The sequence below is a fragment of the Puma concolor genome, chromosome C1, assembly GCF_028749965.1.
Source record: "Puma concolor isolate L17-30 chromosome C1, mPumCon1.1.hap2, whole genome shotgun sequence".
Classification (NCBI taxonomy): Eukaryota; Metazoa; Chordata; class Mammalia; order Carnivora; family Felidae; genus Puma; species Puma concolor.
The window spans coordinates 161,765,912-161,788,605 of record NC_141674.1 but is presented as its reverse complement, the minus strand read 5'-3'; the positions used below and the strand labels follow the sequence as shown (position 1 = coordinate 161,788,605).

Below are 22,694 nucleotides of genomic sequence, written 5' to 3'. Positions count from 1 at the left end.
TGCAGCCTTTCAGCGTTAAACAGCCCGGGATTTGATCTGGCCTGAGCTGAACCTTCGGCGATGCACCTTCCCCTGTCTGGAGTGCTCAATGATCACAGGACAAACCTCTGTAATCAAGCACATTTTGGCAGAGGGAACACCAATAAAAATGAACATTCAAAACAAATTACATCGTGCTGTCGTTACAGATATTAGTGGAAGGGGCTTCTCTCTTTTTTAACTTCTGTAGCCGCAGCTGCTGCCCGCGGAATCCCTCTCCTTTGGTTTAAGGGCATGATGTTGGGGATAGCAATATTTCAGGCAGCGTGGTTGGAGCAAAAAGAAAAACAAAAGCAAAAAAAAAAAAAATCCTTCAAACCAATAACGGGTTTGCCAACGTTTAAAAAGATTTTTTTCCCCTTAATCACCGAACCACACGGTGATGCTTTGTAGTAACAACCAGCTAATGACTCCGCCACCAGACTGCTCTTGGAGCCGCTCGACTCCTCTTGATTTCCTTGTTGCACTTGTGGTTTTAATAGCTCCTTCCTAGCGCCTGTTTCGGGGTGTGGAGTGAGGTGCGGTACGCACGCACGACAGCACGGATGCCGCCCGGGCCCCCGGTCTTTCGCGCGCACCTATAGCGGGCCCTGCCCACGTAAGTGATTGCCTCGGCTGGCGCGGGGTCGGGGTTGGGACCGTGGGAAGTGGCTGTTGACTTCGGGCGCTCAGGGCTACGCGTGAGGAAACCCGACGGCTGGGTTTATTCCAGAGAACTGAAAGATGAGGGAAGGGGGGAGAGACGGCCACAGGTCGCGACTGTCTACAGGGCTCTCGGTCCACATCTGGAGGGGGAGAATCCAAGCCTTTCCAGCGCAGGGGACAGGGCTGGCTCCGTGGAACAAAGGACCCGCACGCGCCCCCTCAGGAAAAGGTTTCAGAGCCTTGTTTGTGTTAGAAATGAATTATATGTGGGCGAGGGAGTCTCTACATTCGGGAATTATTTCCTAGCCCCAGAGAAGCAGGTCTGGGGAAGGAAGGCTGAGCCGGGGCCCTCGGGAGCGGAGACGCCAGGCCTTGAGTAGCTTCTGAGTGAGCGATCTTATCTCCCCCCACTCTCGGAGCCCAGAGTGGATCCCTCCCCCGCAAGTCCCCCAAACCCCCGCTGTTAAGACACCTGTTCTGAAACCTTGGTTTGCTAAGATCTTTGCCTGCCCCAACTCTGTGAGGGAGCAAAACTCTCACATTTATTCTGAGAGTCCCGGATTCCGAGTAGAACCTGTTGGAGACATCGCAGGACCCGAGCCGGGTGGTGGTAGCCATGGCCACGCGTGGGCGGAAATCCCCGCGGCCCCGCGGGAGGTTTGGGGCCAGTTCATCTGGGAGGTGGTAGCTGTGGTGCACGGGGTATTTTTAAATCTGCTTTCTAACTTCAACTTCAAAGCAGGTTAAACGGAGTTCGTTCTCATTCAAGTTTGTTTCCCACGGAGCGAGTATTGGCTGGTGCTGGTATATATACGTGTGTATAATATTTAAATTAGGCTTAAACTAGTTACTTTAATATATAGGATTATAAACCTGTCCCCCAAATACTTCCATCTCAGAATAATTGCTGCCCAAGCAGCATGTTATTCCAGTGGATGGTAAAATCCTGTGGTCCTAATAAAATTATTCTTGAGGAACTTGGAGTAAACTGATCCGTAGATAAGATAAGTGGCTAACCATTGCAATCTGATTGTTCTAGGAGAGAAGTGCAATCATTATCTGGCAAACCTCCCCCAGGGCCATCTGGGCCTGGTTCCTTACTAGAGAATCGGATGGGTCCAGAGCAGCAGCCTCATCTTGAGGCTTTTGCTTGGCCAACTCTCAAGCATCCCCCAAGTTTTTCTATGGTCCTTTAAATCTTCAACCTTTTCCTCGTCTTTTCCAGCTCTCAGATCCACTTGAATTGGAACTACTTCGGTCCAAATTCTACATCTCTGGACACAGAGAAAGGGAGTTGGAGGGGTTGGAGGACACCTGAGAGAATCCAAGTTTAGGGAAAAGCTTGAACCAGCCACTTTTCTGAGTGCACTTATTGGCTTCAGTTTCCCATCTTTTCTCCACTCTGAGTGTCACAAAGTGAGCTGCCTCTTGGGTCCTGATCACAGAGGCCACCTGTCATGATAACTATAGGTGCTCACATTTCCTTGATGCTCTGCAGCTCAAGCTGTATTTAGAGGGTGGCAACTTTGCAAAACCCATTTCAGTAGAAGCAAAAGTTAGCATAACCCCTGACTGCCCAGACACCTTCACTGAACTTGCTCTTTAAACTATGACCAGAGCAGGGATAGTTTCTATGTGGTCTGCTAGAGGCCCCAAACCTCTTCACCTGAGCCCAGGTGTGAACAGGTGCTGGGGGGGGGGAGGGTGCTGAGGAAGGAAGGGTATTCTGATCAGAAATCGGCCTTTGGGAAATGCAGAACGTGGCCCCTTGGATTTCCTGCTTCGGAAGCAGGTGGAGCTGTGGGCTTGCCAGCTCGAATCCCAGCTAACTTGGCTCTAGCCCTCAAAAGTTTCCGTATCTCCCCGTGCTGGGATCCTCTGGGTCTCCATCAGAAGAGCACAGTCCAAAAGGGGCCAATACGGTCTGCTTAGGAGGTAGACCAGCTGGACACTGCTCACATCTGGACAGGTGGGGCCGATGTTCTAATTCCTAGTGCAACATACAGTCCTGTGTGTGTGTGTGTGTGTGTGTGTGTGTGTGTGTGTGTGTGTGTGATGGGAGTTCGGAGAGGGGCTCTCAAAAGTAACCTCAGGGATGGCCACTTAGGGTAGGATGAGGGACAAGTCGGAGGAGCCACAGGGGACTGGGAAAGTCATGTTTCTGGACTGATAAAGCCCTGTAGGGACCAGGCCCAGGGTTCACAGGCAAGGAAATGTTTGTGACCAACCCTTCCATTTGCGGGCTAATCTTTTCATCTCCAAAAGCAGCTATGAAAGGCCGGGGGGGGGGGGGGTGGTTGGCCCCTGAGAGTGCCAACGTGGGATCCACAAGGCAGAAAAAAGAGACTTTAAAAAAATTACCAGCTAACATCTAGGCTCATTTTTCCCTCCTTACATGCACATGTGAAAAGTTTAGAGATTCAAAAATTAACCACCCACTCTCTCCCCCTAGTAACTGTCAGAGATGCAAGGAGCACAGACACAATGGTTAAGAAGGAAAAGCTCTTTACTTGGTCAGAGTCAAGACAAGGCAAAGCGAAAACCATGCATCTCTAGAAATCCCTCCTCTTCCAACCGAGGGCGTCCCCATTCCCCTCCAGAATCTTTTCCCTGCGTTGGGAAGTGCGGAGCGTTGGGAAGCCGAGCCGGCTCCAGGATCCATCCCTCTGAAGCCGCTCAGGCCAAGGCAGGGCTTGAGATCTGAGTTCCCAGCTGCCCCCAAACCCCACCGGGTTTTTCCAAGAGTAGATGCTAGGTTGGTTACTGCGTGAACTGCCGTTCGCCTGTGTCTTTTAAAAGTTCTCCAGCTAGATTTCAACAATTTAGGATAAAAACCTCCTGGCCTCTGTGACCTTCAGGTGGCTCCTCAGGCCTCGTGGGGCAGTTTGGTCAGGATCTCCACGCCCCCCGACGTGATGAGAACGGTGTGCTCGAACTGGGCGGACCTGAAACACACACAGCAGCCATGGGAAAGAGCGACACCCCTAGCTGTGGGGTCGGGGTACGGGGGCGAGGAGCAGCAGCCCGCCAGGGCCAGGGCCGTTGATCGAAGCTTCCCTTCCCATAGAATTCAAAGCCAATGGCACAGAAAGCAAACACCTTTGATTGTCCAGGGAGACCACAGTCCATGCATCCTCCAGGACTTTAAATTCGGGGGATCCCTCGGTGATGATTGGCTCTGTAAGAGGGAAAATATTTACTGCAGTGATCTAATCAGATTCTTGTCAAATATTGTTTCTGTTTCGGCTGATTATGAAAAAAGAGAATAAGATGGTTCTCCTCCCCTCCCCGCAAGCGCTTCCCCCACGGGTTCATGTTGTCACCTCGCAAGGGCTGATAATTGATGTTGCTTACATAGTATACTACAAACTAAACAGTAGGAAGAGGAAACACCACCGCATTAAAAAATGTATGAAGTTGCCTAGTTCGTAATTTTTTTTTAGAAAAAAGGGCATTTTAATCAAGCCTTAATTAGGACCCTGTGGATAATAACCACCCAAACACCAGTCCCTCTTATAAATACCAGTCAGTTTTTAAAAATATTTGAATTTTTAAAACATGCTCAAAATGTTCATTAATCAGCAAATAACAATTTTCTTATTTCACTCTAATTGCTTCTCCATTAAGTACCACAGTCAGAAAGATGATGCCTCTGAGGTCTGAGGTGATTGGAATTTGGTGGTGACACCAACCACATGATCAGCCAGGAATGGGCAGCCAGAAAGGACATACCACTTGCTGACAGAGAGCAAGGGACATAATCACTTCTAGTCACTGGGTGTTAATGAAAAAAACAAAACAAAACCCCAAAACCAAAAAAAAAACAAAAAACAAAAAAAAAAAACACCAAAACAAAACCAAAACAAGACAAAAAACCAAACACCACATTATGCTGGTAACAAAATTAGAGGTTGGACGGCTGCCGTCTCCTAAATGTGTCGGTAAGTATCTGATTTAGGAAGATGGGACTCGAGGATATTATTTAATCAGATTTGCTATGCATCTGAATTATTTCATTACACTGATTGGCTTTATTATTCCTTCACGGGACTGCCTGGCCTAGGCCAGCGCTGCTGCCTCCACCCAGGAGCCACCGCTCTCTAAAGGGGAACTTGGGCACTGACCTATGGTGAACGCCATTCCCTCCTCCATGAGTAGATCGCTGTCATTCGCTGCAAAACAAAATATATGGAGTAGGGGGAGTGGGAAATGGAGAGAAAGAGAAACAGAATTAGAAGGACAGGACTGCTCAAAAACCTTGGTCATTTTACTTTCTTTTAGGGTAGAAGGAAGGATGGAGAGATCTAGAATCCTGGTAGTGGCTACTGCCAAGGGGTTAAACACAGGGGTTCTGGGCCTTAGCCTCTACATTTTCTTTGCTGGGGGTCAAGACCCCTGGGAAGGGTGCACCAAGGCCTAGCAGAGGCAGCCTGGGTGTTCCAGACACCTGTTGCGTTCCCCCCTCCACTGTCCCCTGGCCACTTGCTTCAAGGTCTCCTGGTTTCACTGGGTCCTAGGCCCTGCCCTCCTACCCCAAAGAGGAAGATACCTTGGGGAACTGATACGAAGGGAAGGCAGCCACTTAGTGTGCAGATTGGAGCAGGAGGCTAGGACAGGGCGGGTAACCCTGAAATAACTCCAAGTGTTGGGGCAGGGTGGGGTACACGCCTGAGATGCTCCGTCTGCACTCCTGCCCGGACCTCCTCTGAGCTGCCTGGGGCGGGGGGGGGGGGGGGGGGGGGGGTGGAGGAAGGACTCTCTGGTGCAAAAGGAATTCTGACCTGCTGGGTCTACGGAGATCTTCCGGGTAATGGGTTCCAGGCGGTATTCCCTCCAGGGACTGCTCCCACCCCAAGCACACAGGTCAAGGCCCAACTTTCCTTTGGGCCCTGTCCAGGTGTGCAGCTCCCCTGGGGGCCACTCTATAGAACCGCCTCCTACCCACACCCAAATCCTCCCACTGCTCTGGCCCACCCTTGCGTTCTCACTGTAGGGTGCACACCCAGGCAGTGAAAAGAGGAGGCTCTGGGGAAGGAACACAAGGGTGGGTATAATCTAGAAATCACTAAAGAGTACATGCTGCTAAATAGATCAGCTGTCAACGCTGTGTAGGATGTAATGAAGTTTAACCACAACAGTCAGCAGTTAGAGAAGGGGGTAGGAAAAGAAAAACAGAAAACAGTCGTATGTGCATGCTGCTGGGACATTGATGCAGTGGCATTTTGTTTTCAGTAACTTTCTAGGCAAATATCCCTTGTGCCTTCTAGCCATCACCTTTTGTGGGAAGACAAAAAGCAAAATAAACCTTTCTTTGAGACTGAAAACTGCTGGGCTCTAATCCAATAACATTGTAATGTGCTGGTTACAATTAAGTAAACCCCCCCACCACTACACATACACATGCATACACACCAAAGGATGATAATAGGCATTCAAAGTTAGAGGAGCCTCAGGAACAAAACTGCCTTTTCCAGATTCCATTCAATCACTTTCTTACCATGATGCCAAATTTCTGGATGTCCATGAAAGTAAGATCCTATCCCATGTCCCACAAAATGTGGGCAGACTTGCAAACCATTCTGATGAGTTATGTGGCTTTAAAAGTGACCAAACAAAATATTTAATTAAATTAGGTAAGTTTTTAATGCATACTTAAAGTCACTTTAAAATAGCCCCTGAAAGAGAAAAAATCAGTTATATTTAGAGTCAGATGATAATATTACTGTTTTCATTATTCTGGAATAATTAAAATTGTTGCCATTGCATGTAATGACTCCCTTTGGATAAATTAAGAAAAAAGGTATGTATCTAACATAGTAGTTTGTTTCATTTACCTTAGTACAGCATTCAAACAAGGCCACTTTTAGATAACAAATGAGTGTTATCTCATATATAGATCGATATACATAACCAAAATACATGTGTATAGAATGCAGGGAATAAAAACTTGCCTTGTTTGTATGAGGTTTCGCCAAAGACTGTGCAAATTAATACTAATTTGAGAACCAAACAGAGAAACAAAAATGCAATCTAGAAATGTGACTTCCTACTTTTATAGTTCCCTTGTTTTGGCCTATTTCAAAACATTATACATCTTAGAAACAGAAACACTCATACAAAAGGTCAAATCTGCTTTGTCAACATTCTTAAAATACTCCAAAACTTTGTGCTCATTGGGATTTCCATGCAAGACCTGTATCATTAACAAAATTCACACAGAATGTTTTTTAATCACTGTGATGCTTAAGAGAAGCTAGTATTGTGATTCCTAATTCTTAACGCTTTATTAGTTATTTCTACATGCAAATGTACTGGGTTCCATCTATTCCATATAAATGAAATGTGGCAAATAGAATCCAACCCTAAAATCTTCACCTATAAAGTTAAGAAGTTGTTTTTGAAATCAGGTGAACATATTCATTTCTAGGAGTACCACAAAGATAAGAACATATATACCATTAACAATTTATATTTCCACATGGATAAGGGGCACAGTGCCCTAACCCTAACCATAACAATAAATCAGGATTTATAGGACTCCTATTTAAATTTTTACCAAAATCAAAGTTTTCAGATCTCAAACTAGAGTTTCCAACAGACCCTAGGTTCAATTTAACATGAACTCAAAGGCAGCATCTCTATGAGCATTCATGTCAATAGTTATCACTGAATACGTTTAAGTTGCATCTCCAGACCTGTAAGATATCTTCCCTTGGACCAGGATGTCACTACAAATAGCAGGTGGACAGCCTCTCATTCAGAATTAATTTCCATGTAACCGATAGTGCAGAAATAGGTAAGCTAAGCATGTGTTGACAACAGGAATAATAAGTCAACATTTTTATCTCTTAAAGTTGTACCTTATGGTTATAGTTATTTCTATGTGCTTTTGCTCTTTGGGCAGGAGGTACAAAAACTTTTCCAAGGTGTTTCCATTTGTACCACACAATTTCTGAATAAAAACTGAGGAGTGGATAGAGGGTGGAAGAGAGACTGAGACAAGACAATACTGATCAAGACTTTTTTTTTTTTTTTTTACAAGAATGGGTTCTACTTAAACCTGTAAATTATGGGGCGCCTGGGTGGCGCAGTTGGTTAAGCGTCCGACTTCAGCCAGGTCACGATCTCGCGATCCGTGAGTTCGAGCCCCGCGTCGGGCTCTGGGCTGATGGCTCGGAGCCTGGAGCCTGTTTCCGATTCTGTGTCTCCCTCTCTCTCTGCCCCTCCCCCGTTCATGCTCTGTCTCTCTCTGTCCCAAAAATGAATAAACGTTGAAAAAAAAATTAAAAAAAAAAAAAAAAAAAAAAAAAAAAACCTGTAAATTATGTGACTTCAATCCCAACAGACCTCAATGATTCTAAGAACAGTCAATGTAAACTGTTCTATTTTATTTTCTAAACAAAACAAAACAAAACAAAACCCTAAAAAAAAAACCCTGGGATCTAACTGATTGGTAGGCATCACGGCTACATCTTAAATGTGTGTTACAATGGCAATCTTCGTTTTAATTTCTGATGAAAGGAGAAGAAGAAAACCCACTCTGAAAAAACACTTGGGTTCCCTCTGCTATCATCCCTCTCATTCCTCTTCATAAAAAAAATCTGGGCAATTACAAGGTGGCTAAAGATATTTGAGTGCATTCTCCTACAACAATTTGCTGCCTGGATCCTGCTGGAACTTATGGTCATAGGAGTATCATAGAATGTATGTGTCATGAACACAAAGGTCAGGATTTCACAGCCGGGTGGAAAGAAGAAAAGAACCGGACAAATTTCACTCAGCTCCTTGGCTAAGCACCCATCTCAATGCTTGATTCCCAGAAGCTAAGTATATACTTCTATCTGCTTTTTCAGGGTATTTTCCTTTTGGATTTGTAGTGAGCTTTTCAACACATACTTACTGGGACTAAATGCCATTAAATCTCATTAATGTCCCTAATTACTACTTAAAATAATGCTCCTTCTACTACTTTGGAATATATGGGAAACACAAGATTATCTACCTGATTCTAGGGTCCAAATCTAATTTCATGGAGATAATCCAAGGGACCTGTAATAGCAGGTCCCGCTCTAACAGGAAAGCGAGTAGTGGTAACCCTGACTGTGGCATGGGAAGGTGGAGCATGTGTGCTTCTCTTAACTGGTGTGGTGAGGAAAATGGAAACAGCTGGACGGGCAGGGGTGCCCAAGAAATGCCTCCGTGGCGCCCCAACACCAGCCATTACAGGGCCTTGACCATTTCTGAGCACAAGGGTCTTCTTGTCCTGGACATTCCACTCATGAGATCTGCCTTCTTTCTGCTGAAATCTACTGAAAAGAATTCTCCTGGCATTAGCTGTTTTGTTCTGATTTTCCCTCACTAGAAATCCTCTCAGGCAGTACGTTTACCTATGAGCCTGAGCACGTTTATGACTTGAAGTCCTTCATAGGGACTATTTGGGGTGAGAGAAGAGGGGGAAGGAAGAAGGAAGTGTATAAACATAGTCTATGAACTTACTTTCAAATTATACTATTATTATAGTTCATGTTTCAGTTACAGTTTATAGTTGAAAGAGAAATCTCTCTTAAGGAATTTCATCTTGTGACTGTTTTCTTCAGTTTAATTCCCTTTCGTGAGGTAGTTTTCCTCAATTGAAGTATTGTCTGGAGAAATTAAAACTCTTAATACATTTCAGCTACATTTTATGACTAAGGATACATTCGCCAAGAGGGCAGAGGAGTACTATATTTAAGTGCATGCTCTTCTAAAGAAATAAAAACGCACACGGAAATAGTTTTATCACCATTTCTACGTGAATCCTATAAACAGCACCAATTTCCAAACAGTCGTATCTCTGATTAAATGGCACCTGATCTTCCAAGTTACAGAATTTTACTTCAGTCTTTCCAGATTTTTATTTTAAGCAGTCAGCTTTGAATGAAGGAATGCACAAGTCCAAGGATTCCCTCTAATGACAAGTAATGTTTAAGTACAATTAGTAATATTTTTGAAAGCCAACAACCGTTTTCCAAAAGAACGGTACACGTTTATGTCTCAAGCTGGATCACAAATTACTGTATTTTTCTTACAATAGTGCTGAACTTTTATTTGAGGTTTTCTGTTTCCGAAAAGCAGACATGATGGGTTGAAATAAGAGATAATTTATTGCAGTGCTTACTTTCGTGTGCAGAGGGAAGCAGTGTAATTGTAATTTACAGTAGCTGTCAAGAAAAATCCATCACGGATGACATTAAAATGACTTATTTTGCCTGAGCCACTTATTGTTTAAATGTGCATAATCTAATAGAAAGAGATTATTTTTAAAAATCTGCTTTATATTCTTCTAAATTAATATCAAAACATATACTTATGAATTAAACATTAAAAACCATTTATTGATACTTTGATCATGACATTCACAACTGTAAGTTTAAATTATTTTTGATTGAACTGTCACATGTTTGGGATGCGTGAATCTACACGTTCACAGTATTCTCATACGCACGGATCATATCATCTAGAGATAATTACAAATACACGGATTTAGAAATGATTTGAAGCAAATGGAGGTACAGGGAGTGTGGTAACACTGTAGCCGAAACATCACTAGCCATCCCTCATGAAGCACAAGGGCACAGAGAGAACTCTTCTCATTAAACTATTTTAGCCAGTGTTTCTCCGGAGATACCATCCCATCCTTACAGGCTTCAGAGAATTTCAAAATTTCCCATAAAGATCACTCGGCTTTTGGTGACGTACTACTCATAAAAGATGCTTGCATGTTCTTTTCATGGTGTATCAGGAGAAGGAATTTGTGCGAAAGATGGTAAATATCTTAAAATAAGTAAGGCTGGTTGAAAGATGCTTGTAAACCTTCGGTCTGTAATGATTCCAAGTACTTTTGGCTTAAAGGTGGAGATTGTTTATTTACTCCCTTGAGATCCTGCCTGAATAAGAAAAGGCGAAATAATAGAGGTCCAGAAACACTGCCTTAACACACCAGAACAAACATTTGTTAGTCCCCAGTGGCAGACACAAGCCATCTAAACAACGAAATGTATCAGGGTAAAAGTAAAAAGTTCATTGTCTATTATTTTTCACGTAGTTTTTGTAAGTGTAGTTGTTGAGACTGATCTGGTTTTCAAAGGAGCTTGTACATGCAAATTCATCCTCTGCGAAAACTGACCTTTGCGTCCAGATAGCTAAAATCCAATGTCACTTTCAATTCTACTCTTCCTCTTCTTCTTCTTCTTTTTATGTAGCTAGAATTAATGTAGTGAATATGTAATGAAATGCATTATCCTGCATGGAGATTTATCAGATTTTCCGACTGAATGCTACGCTTTGCGAGTACTAGCTGGAGTTCACCTGCATGTTGGTGTGGCGTGTGGCTCTTTTTTGTAAAGAGTTAAGTCGTACACAAAAAAAGGGAACAAAGGTCAGCACCCAGCCGCCACTTGAATGTGAGATTTTTCTTTTTATTCCCCTTGATGTATACTAGGCTCTGTGTTATTAGTCTTAATGATGGAAAATTGTAGTGTTGATACAAATCTTTTTTTCAAAGTAGTAGGCGGGAGCTCCATTTGTTAGTAAGTTTTTTTGTGACTAAAAGCCACGGACAGTACATTTATGTAGCAGTAAAAGGCCTAGATGCTCTTTCCATAGCAGAGCTAATTATTCCTACTGTGACCTTACTGATCTAGCCTGTTCCTAGCACATCTCATCTGCACGCCTGTTCCTCTGTGTAGATGGTGTCAGAGAATATGAAAAACCCTATAATGAAACCATTTTCATGATGGAGAAAGGCTACTGGAGTTGCACTTGCTACAAAGAGGCTCAATTATATGAGTAATTGTGATAATTTTCTACATTCATAGCCTTCAATGGGGAAAAAAGAATGAGAGCCACAAAGGAAAATTACTTTAACAAGAAAGTACAGAGAGTAAAAATGGAAGAAGAGACAAAAAGGGGAAAAAATAACCAGAAAAAAAGTTTAAAAAATAGATCTGGAGGGAGGAATAGCGAGACAGGGAGAACAACAGAAATGCTCAAAAGCCCATGTGCAGCTGTGTTGCACAATTAAATTGAATTTTTTTTTCTGCAGTTGATGAATGTGACTACTGCAAATGTGCCTCTGTAGTTAGCTATCATTTGTTGTTCCGTGACAGGAAAAGGATAATTACCTCTCAGAGAGAATCAAAGGCTGACATGCCCTTTAGACACAGCCATGAATGCAGAGCTCGATAGAATGCTTGAATAAGAATCTAGTGTTCTCTGCCCCCTTCTACTGAAGAATAAATTTTGTTAAAATGCAAGAGCACCACCAGTAAATTTGTTGAACCCTAGGTGTTCAAAAATATGAGATACATCTATCGACTCATCCCATTTGCAAAAATAAAACTGCATTTTGAATTCATTTCTATTATATTCATGGACAGTAAGATAGTGAGATATGCATTAAATTTCTTTTCCCAGTAGGGGTCTGATTCAACATTTCCTATGAAAGAACAGAGAGACACTATCCTTTTTTCCCAGGCTAGTTAGCCTATAATTTAAAACTGTCAAAAACACAATTTTGCTCGAAGTCTTCAATAAAAGCTTCTCAGATATAACCCAAAGAGATTTTACTAAAGTTTGATTCAGACATTGTTACAATATTTTTAAAGCCATAAATACATTTAACTGATATTTTATTGCCTTTTTTCTTAAAGTATTTGAGGGCTTACGAAGAAAAAAGGCAGCATCTTTTCAAGGTGACTACGCCTTCCGTCCTTTAGACAAACGGCAAGTGTTCAATGGTTCATATTAATGAGAACAGTGCTTTAAAAGGTACTGATGTGATCATCTTTAACAAAATGTATTACTTTTAGATGAAAACACATATTCCGAATGTCTACTTCAAAACAGTTATGGGGGAAAAAAGATCTAAACGTAGGTAACAGATTATAGGGAAAAGTCTTGAATTCAGAAAATACACATATACTCACAAAGCACGCATAGAATACCGTTTGGAAAATAAACAATGGTGTACAGGAAAACTGAACCGGACGAGAAAAGGACATTAGCTTACCCTTTTAGCCTGTTTGGTAATCCACTGATTTGAAAGGTAAGGCTTGCTCGAGCTAATGCTTTTTACCTTTGTATCACAAGAATATGTTTCACCTCATTCCTTTATAAAATTTAGCTTTTCTCCTGTTTCATTACCCAAGAGTTGGGATGTTTACCCCCTTAGGTACTTTTTTCCATATTTGGTATGATTTTGAGTAAAGGAACACTACAGACTAGTATGTCGAGCTAAAACTAAAGCAGTCGTATAAATATTGCTTGCTGCTCTTATAAGTTTCCCGCTGACCTGAGTATAATTCACTGTTTTAAAGTCTTTCTTTTTTTTTTTTTTTTAAACCCAGGGAACAACACTGCAGCTTGGCAGTCCACATACTGATATCAGACTGAAATGATGGTTCTGAATCATAAAACATGTCATCAACTTTATACCAAGCCACCAATAACCTTTGTACCATTTGCCAACCCTCCCTTTACTTGTCAGTGTAAGGCTTACCTGATTGTGTTTCCAATTACAGAGAAGGGAGCCCCCGCTCTGCAAGCTGCAATTGCTTCATCTCTACACCTCCTGGCAACCTCCACTAACTTTTTACCACATTCGTCCACATTGCCCACCAAAAATGTTTCAGAGGTATCTCCATGGTAGCCATTGTAATAGACCTAAACACAGGCAAACATTTTAAAATGTGTTCTTGTTTGTAAATGTACTCATTAAAGTATATATTGTGCTCATCTATGCATTTAGTAGATTCATATATTTCACTCTTCCAGAATTACTCTCAAGTTTCCCTACCAAAAAAAAAAAAGGGACATGCTAAAGCCTCACAGAAATTTTAAAAAAAGAAGCCATACAACAATATTACAAAATTTAAAAATAAATATGTAATGGTAGGGCTATTTCAATAGCATTATGATTAGCAATGCTATTAAAATGTTGATACCTCATTTTGTTTCTGAGAAGACAAAACTACATATGCATAATTTACTGACCAAAGACACTGACCCATAATTACTATAATAGGTCTAAAGAACCCAGAAGTATTTAACATAGTGAGAAGTTTCTTCAGTGTCATGGAGATATATGATCTTTTATTTACCATTTCTATACTTGGAAGTGATAGATAAGAAGAAATAAAATAGACTTGTCAGTATTAGACATAGGAGAATTTAGTTCTAAGAATTGAAGTGGCTTGATATGAGAATGAAATATGCTATGGAAAAGTCCTATCTGGAAGTGAAACCTTAATCAAATGTTCCAGATAGCAGAATGTTAACAGAAAACACTATACATGGGTTTTAAAGGATTAAACGATAACAAAATAGACTTAAGGATAAAATTACAGAAAAAACAATTTTATCAGTTGTCAATGATTCAGAAGGCCCCATAGGATCTTGAAAAATACCAGATTTGTTATAAAAATCAATAATAACAAACACTATAATAAACAGAGAAGGTAGAGGAGACTGGTTGAAAGCTGATCCTTAGACATAGCATGGCATTTGCTATTTTGCATAAATTTGACCTATGTAATTATTTTTCACATTTCTCTTTCTCATGAAGTAGAATGCAGAAACTTATAAAAAAGATGTTTATCTGAGCTTCCTGACTGTTTTAATACTGATTTAATATCTTAAATCTGTATATTATTCTGCATTAAAAAAATACTATCCTCTGTAAGGGAAGCAGGAAAAGTCTTTACTATGTCTTCGGTTTCTAAGTTAGAAAACTGAGGCATACACAAGTAACTTGTCTCAGGTTAGTGGTGGAATACAGAGGTAGATCCAGATTAATATGATGGGTTATTGGCTTCTAATCAAATGTTTTCTCTACTATGTCAAATGACCTTAACTCCTTGCAATAGAATTTTATACATTTATTCCCATTTGCAATCCAAGAAAGCACAAGTTTGATTTTATACACAAATATATAACAGTTGCCAATACAAGAGTAATAATCACTTTACAAAATGCATAGGGGCACCTGGGTGGCTCAGTCCGTCAAGCCTCTGACTTTGGCTCAGGTCATGATCTCGCGGTTCGTGAGTTCGAGCCCTGCATCAGCCTGCATCGGACTCTGTGCTGACAGCTCAGAGGCTGCAGCCTACCTCAGATTCTGTGCTCCCTCTCTCTCTGCCCCTCCCCTGCTTGCACTCTGTGTTTCTCTCTCTCAAAACTAAACATTAAAAAAAAATTTTTTTTTTTTTAAATTTTTTTTAACGTTTTTATTTTTGAGACAGAGAGAGACAGAGCGTGAACAGGGGAGGGGCAGAGAGAGAGGGAGACACAGAATCTGAAACAGGCTCCAGGCTCTGAGCAGTCAGCACAGAGCCCGACGTGGGGCTCGAACTCACGGACCGTGAGATCATGACCTGAGCCGAAGTCGGACGTTTAACCGACTGAGCCACCCAGGCGCCCCTAAACATTAAAAAATTTTTTTAATGTATAACTCAGTGTTTTATAACTGTTATTTAAGTAAAAATATTTTTTAAAATCTTTATTTGCCTTTGTATAATTCTTTTGGCTAGCTTTCAAAATGACTACTTAGAAAACTCAATATATATGGAAATAACGATACTTTTGAAAGTCTGTGGCAGTTATCTATAATTAGGATTTGTGTTCACAAAGTATTCTTGTTTTGTACTTCATTTATTAAACAAATATTTATTGAGCAACTACTCTGGATATCTCATTGTCTATTTTTTAACATTCAACTTTCAAGGGGGAAAGACGCCTGTTTTCCTGTGATGTATATACTACATGTAAACAATTATAAAACACATAATGAGTATTTTCTAATAAAGTATAAGGATCTAATAATGGAGTCTTTCACTTAATAAAAGATCTCATAAGAAATATAATTTGTGGGGAAGGGTAAAGAAAAAGAAATATAATTTGTTAAGATACCTACCTGTATGCTTCCTGACTCCTCCATATTTCTAGACACCTGAAATATTTCACTTTGCTTTATTAGTTTTGCAACTGTGAAATATTTGAATGTTAAAATTGGAATTGTTTATTAAAAGTCTTCAGGAAAACAGAAAAGGCATGGAATATTCTCTTTGGATGAACTGGAAGCAGCAGGAAAGAGTGTGCTGGCTTCATTCAAAGCAGCAATATTTTATTAGGGGGTGATTAGGTGAGATGATAAATGTAAAACCCCTAAATCAGTTACAATTCAAAAGAAAAGTATATCATGAAAAATACTTTATTTCAGGTATACTTCATAAAATATCTCCCTCTACATGATTCTGAGTTGGAAAGATAAACCAACTGAATCTATGTGGAGCAAATGTTCAAGTATTCTAAGTAGGACAAAATGATATATGAAAAAGTATCAGCAATAAAAGAATCCCTGACTATATTATCATACAAACTGATAGGAAGACAAGAGGGTGAGTTAATTTAAACAACTAAAAATTTGACCAAACCCAACGGTTGGATGCCAATTTCTACCTCATTCCCACACTTACCTGTCTTCATGGTCTGGATAGACAAATAACTATTATTAAAAATATTTCCTTATTAATAGAAGCTATACTCCTTGAATGTTGTCTGTCTCAACAAGTTCTCATCAGATGATTAAATTTTATTTATTCATTTAAAAATAATTTATTAATCATCAGATGTATAGAATTTATCTCCAATCTACATAATCCAAAGGAACCGCTACAAAATTTTTTAGTAAAATGAACTGCCAAGGCACAAATCATCCAAGTCTGAGAATAGTGAGAGGCTGAGGGAATTAGTAAAGGTTAGAGCTTGTACAATTCTAAGTTTCCATGTGAAATCACTTTGGGTTGTTATTTAAAAGAAAGGCTGTTAACCATTTGGTAAAAACTTAGGTTCAGTGAGAAAACCACTCTGTTTGTATGTTCCAAGTTCAAGGCTCTCTACACCCTCTATACCAGAAATGGAACACGACGTTACCTTCAGGGATTTTAATAAATCTAAGGAACACTGCTAGCAAAAGAGTTGCTGTCCAAATAGACTGACACACACAGGCCAATGTAGCCCCTAATGACAGAGTAAGATAATGACAGGCCCCACTCAAAATCAGCAGGAAGAGGAAGATCAATCTTGGCAGAGTGAAGGAAAAATGCTGGCTTTCTTCGCGTTAGCTCATCTCATACATATCTAGCTTCAGCAGCTGCCCAGTGCTGTGGTGCTCTGCATTAACTACACAGTGGATCAATAACAATTACACCTTCTCAAAAACATGACACATAGCAGGATTGGGTTGACATTTCACTTAGGCCAACATTGATCTCAGTGCATCTGATTCCAGCCCTAAATTCAAGTCAGGCCTGGGTTTACTTGGAATAAACACAGAGTTAAAGACAAAAAAGGAAACCAGCTGCTTGCGTCTGGGTCTGGAAGTAAACAGCACTTCCCTTGGTGCAGTTCACATTTTCAATCCACAATTCTTCCTGTTGCTACCAGCAATTCTGAAGTTGATCAAAGACTATTTTTTTATATTATTTACTCACCGTGACATCAATGTTGATAATATCTCCATCCTGAAGAGGTCGACTGAAACATAAACAGAATAAAAATGGTGATAGACAGATCTCAATAAAAGGAATGTAAAAATAAATACCTAAGACTATCACACACCCAGTGAGTCACAATGATAATTTGGAGTGGAAGAGGAATAAATGGAATAACTATATCTAATCTTTAAGTTACATTAGTCACATCAAATTTTACAAGACATACATAATAGGAACATACTGCCATTGTTTAAAAATCTTTAAAACAGTCTTTAAAAAAATGTACTTATTAGTTTCCTTAATTTTGCAAAGACCCAAAACAACAGTTGATAATCTATATTTGCCTACATTTGGATTTTTACCATTTATATGGTTAAAACTTAAGAAGGTAAAAGAAATATTTCATGAACCATGACTTGTGTGGATTACACACTGCTTTAACAAACATTAAATTATGTCCCGTTGAGGCAAAATACTTCAAAATTTTTGTTTTACCATAATCAGCTTCAAAAGTTTACAGGTGGGTTTCAATTAAACTAGTATCTTTCAACATATGTTATAGATCTTAGTTTCATGTTTTAGTTTCCGAAGGAACAATATGTTATTAAGCAATGAATACCTGTCAGGAATACCATGACATAGCACGTTGTTTACAGAGGTACAAACAGATTTTGGAAAACCTCCGTAGCCTAGAGGTGAGGGATAAGCATCATGACTGATGATTTCCTGATGGACAAGAGCATCTATCTCTTCAGTTGTCATGTCAACCTAAAATATTAAATAAAGAAATTGTGCAGCAACTGTTGAAGTCATTTCCTGCACTCATTGACTATGTCTACAGCTACAGTACTTTCTGATGAGATTATATAAATTTACTGTGATAAACTTGTGATACAACAGTTTAATTAATGGTGATTAACATTAAATTTTTAATTGTGCCTTTTGGACAACTGGGCATAGGATGGTGTTATGGGCTATTAGGAAATGGAGACTTTAAACTCTAAGATCCTTTAAATTATCCGTGAGTCATTCAATGACATGACTCCTTTGGACCTGAACACTTCACAAAGCTTCCTGGGCAATTCCTTCCTCTTCTTCAATGGTTAGTGCCTCAGGCTAGCTGAAGCATATAAATACATTCTCAAAAGTATCTTCAGTTTCGATGACAAAGCTTGAAAAGTAGGTCATCCCACACGTTCTTATCTAAGAGAAATCTTACATGGGCTTTGCAGCAATGGTGGGGAGATTATGGATCATTATTTTAAAAATTCAGTCTGATACCTATCGTAGAAATTTGGTTTTCACAAATCTTGATTTCTTTCATACCTGAATAAATCCATTGTTTAAAAAAAATACTTTGGAGAGTATTTTTTCTCAAACTCAAACTAAAAAAAATCCTCTCTCAAACTAAAAAAAACAAAAATAAAATTGAGTTTTATGAGTACATGAAGATATCTCCATAAACTCGTAAGTCATAAAATTCTAAAACAAAATCTTTTATTAAAAATTAACTATTTCTGTAATATTTCTTTGTGTTATTTGATATTCACATTAAGCTTAGTTATGTTGCTATAACAACTTTATTACACAAATGATACCCTAAGTGATTTCATTCCTGAGACTCACTTCTTAAATTCTGCCCACCTTTTGGAAACTACAGGCCCATATATATTTAAGGATTCCTATAAAGCAGGGTGTTTCTCAGATTATTCTGGAAGAACTAAATCTTGTAGTAAGATAGTTGTCCATAGTTACATTTTTATATTACCTATAGCTTTGTGTTATCTGCTCTAATCTTTCTTTGCAGAGCTAATGCAAGAAACAGGAAACAAAGGATGAGGCAGAACAACTCTTCAGGCACACAGAAATAATGTGGGGAATAAAAGCAGAAACTACAGGCAGGAATAAGGAGGCAGAAGTCAGAGCTGTCTGCCCTGGATCAAGTTGGACAGGCTGACTGGGCCCAAAGTATTTCTAGAATCCTGATACTTAAAACTGAATTTGGATTTTAAGTTACCTCTTAAAAAAACACATAAAATAATAAAATCCCTTTCCCCCATCCCAGGCTTTACTTGGTTTTTAACAAATTAGATATATACAAAAGAAGAGTTAAATGGAAAGAAGGCAAAGAGGAGGGTTTGTTGCCCCTTCTGTAAGCCCTTCTGAGGCTTGGTGAGACGCCACCTTTAAACTCTTCCCAGCCAGGAGGAGGACATGACGGGCCAGCTGACAAGCCTGACGAAGCCCTTGAATCTGATCTTCATTCTTAACTTCTATGCTGTCTCCCCAGTCGGGTACAATGCCTGTCGTCACATAGTCTGGCTTCTTTATGTGCTTGAGGAAAAAGGATTGAAAATGAAGATCAGAACCCAGCACACGACAATGGGATCATTTTTTCGGACACAGCCTCCTGCTTCATGGAGCTCTGCCCTTCCTGCCGGAGCACCGACCTCCGAAGCCAGCACAACAGACCCTCCAGGCTGCCCCCAGTTCCTTCCCCTGCCCTTTTGAACTTAACGTTGCCTGTTAGTGCTGCTTCTGGATGGTCTGTTAACCTTACTGTGCTTTGAGTCAAACTGGTCTGAAGTAGACTTCTGGTCAAAACAAACAGTGGTTTTCTTTTCTTCCTCCTCCCATGCCCGTAAGAAGCATTATTGCCATTGATGAAAAAAATAGCACCAAGCTTCCAAATTGCCCAATGGCTAATTAAGAGCACTTTCATCTTCGTAACACAAAGATAAAATTTATGCAAAGGATAGCTCACAACACCCTCTCCGAATGAACGTATGTAAAAGGCTGACTGTCAAGTCTTCTGAAGCCTATTACGTAGACACTTTTCTTACACTTCGCAACTGTACCCAAACTAAGAAGGGACTAGAGAACAAAACCAAACAGCTTTCTTTTCTTTTTCTTTCTTTCTTTTTTTTTAAGTGCATAAAGAATACCTAGAACATTTCCATCACTTGTCAAAAACAAACAAAGAAACCCCCCCCCAAACTCAAAACATTCAACTCTGATCACCCTTGCAGAACATTCTCCACTGCTTACTTAAACCTGTGGGCAGCATTCAGAAAATAAATACAATTTTACACACAGAGCTTCTTTCAGTCCCAAGGTTTTGCTCAGGTCTTTACAATCTATTTATGGAAAGTGCCACATAAGCATTGTTGAACAGTACCCAGGAAGGGTACACGGCAGTTGGGAACAGGAAGCTGAGGGAGATAACGCTATTTCAATTGACATCACAGCAACTGTGGAAGGGCTGAGGTTAGGGGTCTGCTCTTCGTGAAGCGTATCACACAGGGCTTAGGACTGTCACTGATTCCTGTGTTCAGAGGGGCCTTCCTGACACAGGTAATGCCACTGCTCGCAGCACCACAGCTGAGCTCTGGATGAGCACCTGCTCCTACAGCTTTGCCACCAGGGCCCAAAGCTCGCTCGGTCTCCCCCGCAGACTGTGCTCTCGTCTCCACTCTGCTTTGTGATGTGGCCAGGTTACAATTACAGGCAGAAGGGCTACTGGGTTGTCACTGACACTTCTAAAACAATACATTCATCTCTCTGGACATTTCCTTTTCTTTCCCACTAAGGAAATACCAGGAATATACTTCTGGGCTCTGGTAGCCTGTCTCACTGGCCCCTTTCCACAAAAAAGGGCCACTCACTTTCAGGGAGTATAATATACTTAATGTGGGTTTACTGCTAAAAAAAATGCATAAAAGGGGGAAGGCAGGTGATTTTTGTGAGAAATCTATACTTCTTTCAGCTGTTCTCATTCTTCCTACATGACCCACACACCTCCTTTATACTGCATTTCGAAAATAGATTCTTTCCACAGAATTGTAATCTCTGAAAAAAAATCAAGAATGCTCTGAGGCAAGAGGTTTTATTTAATTATTCTAAAAGAGGATTCAAAAACAGCAGCACTAATCCTATGGAAAGTATAAGGGCAGGCTTTAGGAAAAAACACCTAGTGTATTGGCTTCAAGTAATCTCTCTTGAATGATCCCAATTTGACAGCCAATTTTTTTATTTCTCTGAAAAAGTTAAGAAACTATAGACACGTAATTTTACCTTCATGTTAGAAATTTAATATAGAAAATTTCATGGTAGAAACTAATTCTGAATAATCTAAGCAGCTGTAAGATGAGAGGTTTAGTTAAAAAAAATTAACGTGATAGAACTGCAGATGTTACAACTTCTCAAATCACAATTTTAAATCATAAACCAACTTTAAAAATTAGGATTCAAAAGGCTCAGAAATGAAAGGTGCAAACACATTTGATCGCTTCTGCAGTTAACCTTTATCTTGGCTGGAAAAAGCAGCAGATCATAGGCAATACAGTACCTCAGGCACTGGGTGGGCTGGAGAAGCTGCGGCCGGCAAAACTATACTGTGTGAAATATCTCTTTGTCTCCGGAAAAAGAAATTTCTTCTTTGTTGACTGCTTGACTGCTTGTGTAAGTAGATATGATTGAGTGGTGAAGACAGAATTCTATGATAACCTATGAGCAGAAATAGGCATATTTTAAGTTAAAAAAACCTAACATAGTGCTACATGTTAAGATGCTGCTTTGTTGTCTATTAAATCATTATCCTAATCCTTCACTGGCTCAAAAAAGGAAAAGCCCCAAATAGAAAGGAAAGCAGTGGTATTCTGAGTTCTAGTACAATAATAGCACAGCATATTTATTAGCTAATACTATGTTTACATAAATGTTTGACAATGGAAAACTCCACTCTAACGGGAAACAAACATATAGAAGCATCTGCTAAGTACCAGGTCTGCAAAAAGAACAATTTCTGTTGTGGTACCTTATGCAGCAAATGTGCGGATGACCCTAGATTCAGGGCACTGTTTGGGTGGCTTTATATTCTTTAAAGCTGTTTTCCTTTCAAGAATCATGGACAAATTGCCAGCTGCACTTTTTGCCCTTGATAGGATTACTACTCTGTGTTAAGTTCACGTGCAGGGAGGCATTATACCAAAATTCACTATGATGAATGCTCAAGTCAGATAAAGACTAAATAGCAGAAGTGTAGGGTGTAACCCTGAAACAAAATGAACACAGGATCCGAAAGTACCCACAACAGGAATTTAGAAACATCTATCAAAAATTTTAAATGCACATATTCTTTGACTCAGCAGTTCATCTCCTAGGACCTTACCTTGCAGGTATTATGCAATAATGGATATACGAAGATGGACCCTCACTTTGTAGTAGAAAAAAAGGGAAATAACACAAATTCCCCTCAATGGGGGACTGGGGAAATCTTTATGGTATATCTACGCAACAGAAAACTATGAAGCTATTGGAGAAGAAGCTAAATCATTTTTATGTGTTGACATGTAAAGAAGCCACCATCCATTGTCAGGAAAAAAACACATGCTGAACAATATGTATAAAAAGCCCATTGATGTAAAAATAATTTATACATTTATATAAGTTTGTATATGCCTATAAAATTTCTGAAAA

The 22,694-nt window shown here is 40.1% G+C and overlaps 1 protein-coding gene across 2 annotated transcripts in view; it reads right to left on the bottom strand.

The window, feature by feature from the left end:
• Window positions 1-3,172: 3,172 nt before the first annotated feature.
• METAP1D (methionyl aminopeptidase type 1D, mitochondrial) overlaps window positions 3,173-22,694 on the bottom strand; it is a 90,691-nt gene continuing 71,169 nt past the window's right edge. Inside the window, exons 2-10 of one of the 2 annotated variants that reach the window (XM_086718903.1) lie at window positions 21,565-21,722; window positions 19,401-19,550; window positions 17,836-17,984; window positions 17,214-17,256; window positions 13,223-13,386; window positions 6,182-6,279; window positions 4,809-4,856; window positions 3,784-3,862; window positions 3,173-3,629 (exon numbers count right to left, since the gene is read on the bottom strand). In XM_086718903.1, the coding sequence (XP_086575029.1) occupies window positions 3,551-3,629; window positions 3,784-3,862; window positions 4,809-4,856; window positions 6,182-6,279; window positions 13,223-13,386; window positions 17,214-17,256; window positions 17,836-17,984; window positions 19,401-19,550; window positions 21,565-21,722 (968 nt within the window). In that variant the 3' untranslated portion in view covers window positions 3,173-3,550. Of the gene's footprint in view, window positions 3,630-3,783; window positions 3,863-4,808; window positions 4,857-6,181; window positions 6,280-9,808; window positions 10,611-13,222; window positions 13,387-17,213; window positions 17,257-17,835; window positions 17,985-19,400; window positions 19,551-21,564; window positions 21,723-22,694 lie in introns of those variants that run through there. The other variant, XM_086718904.1, reaches the window with a different exon arrangement.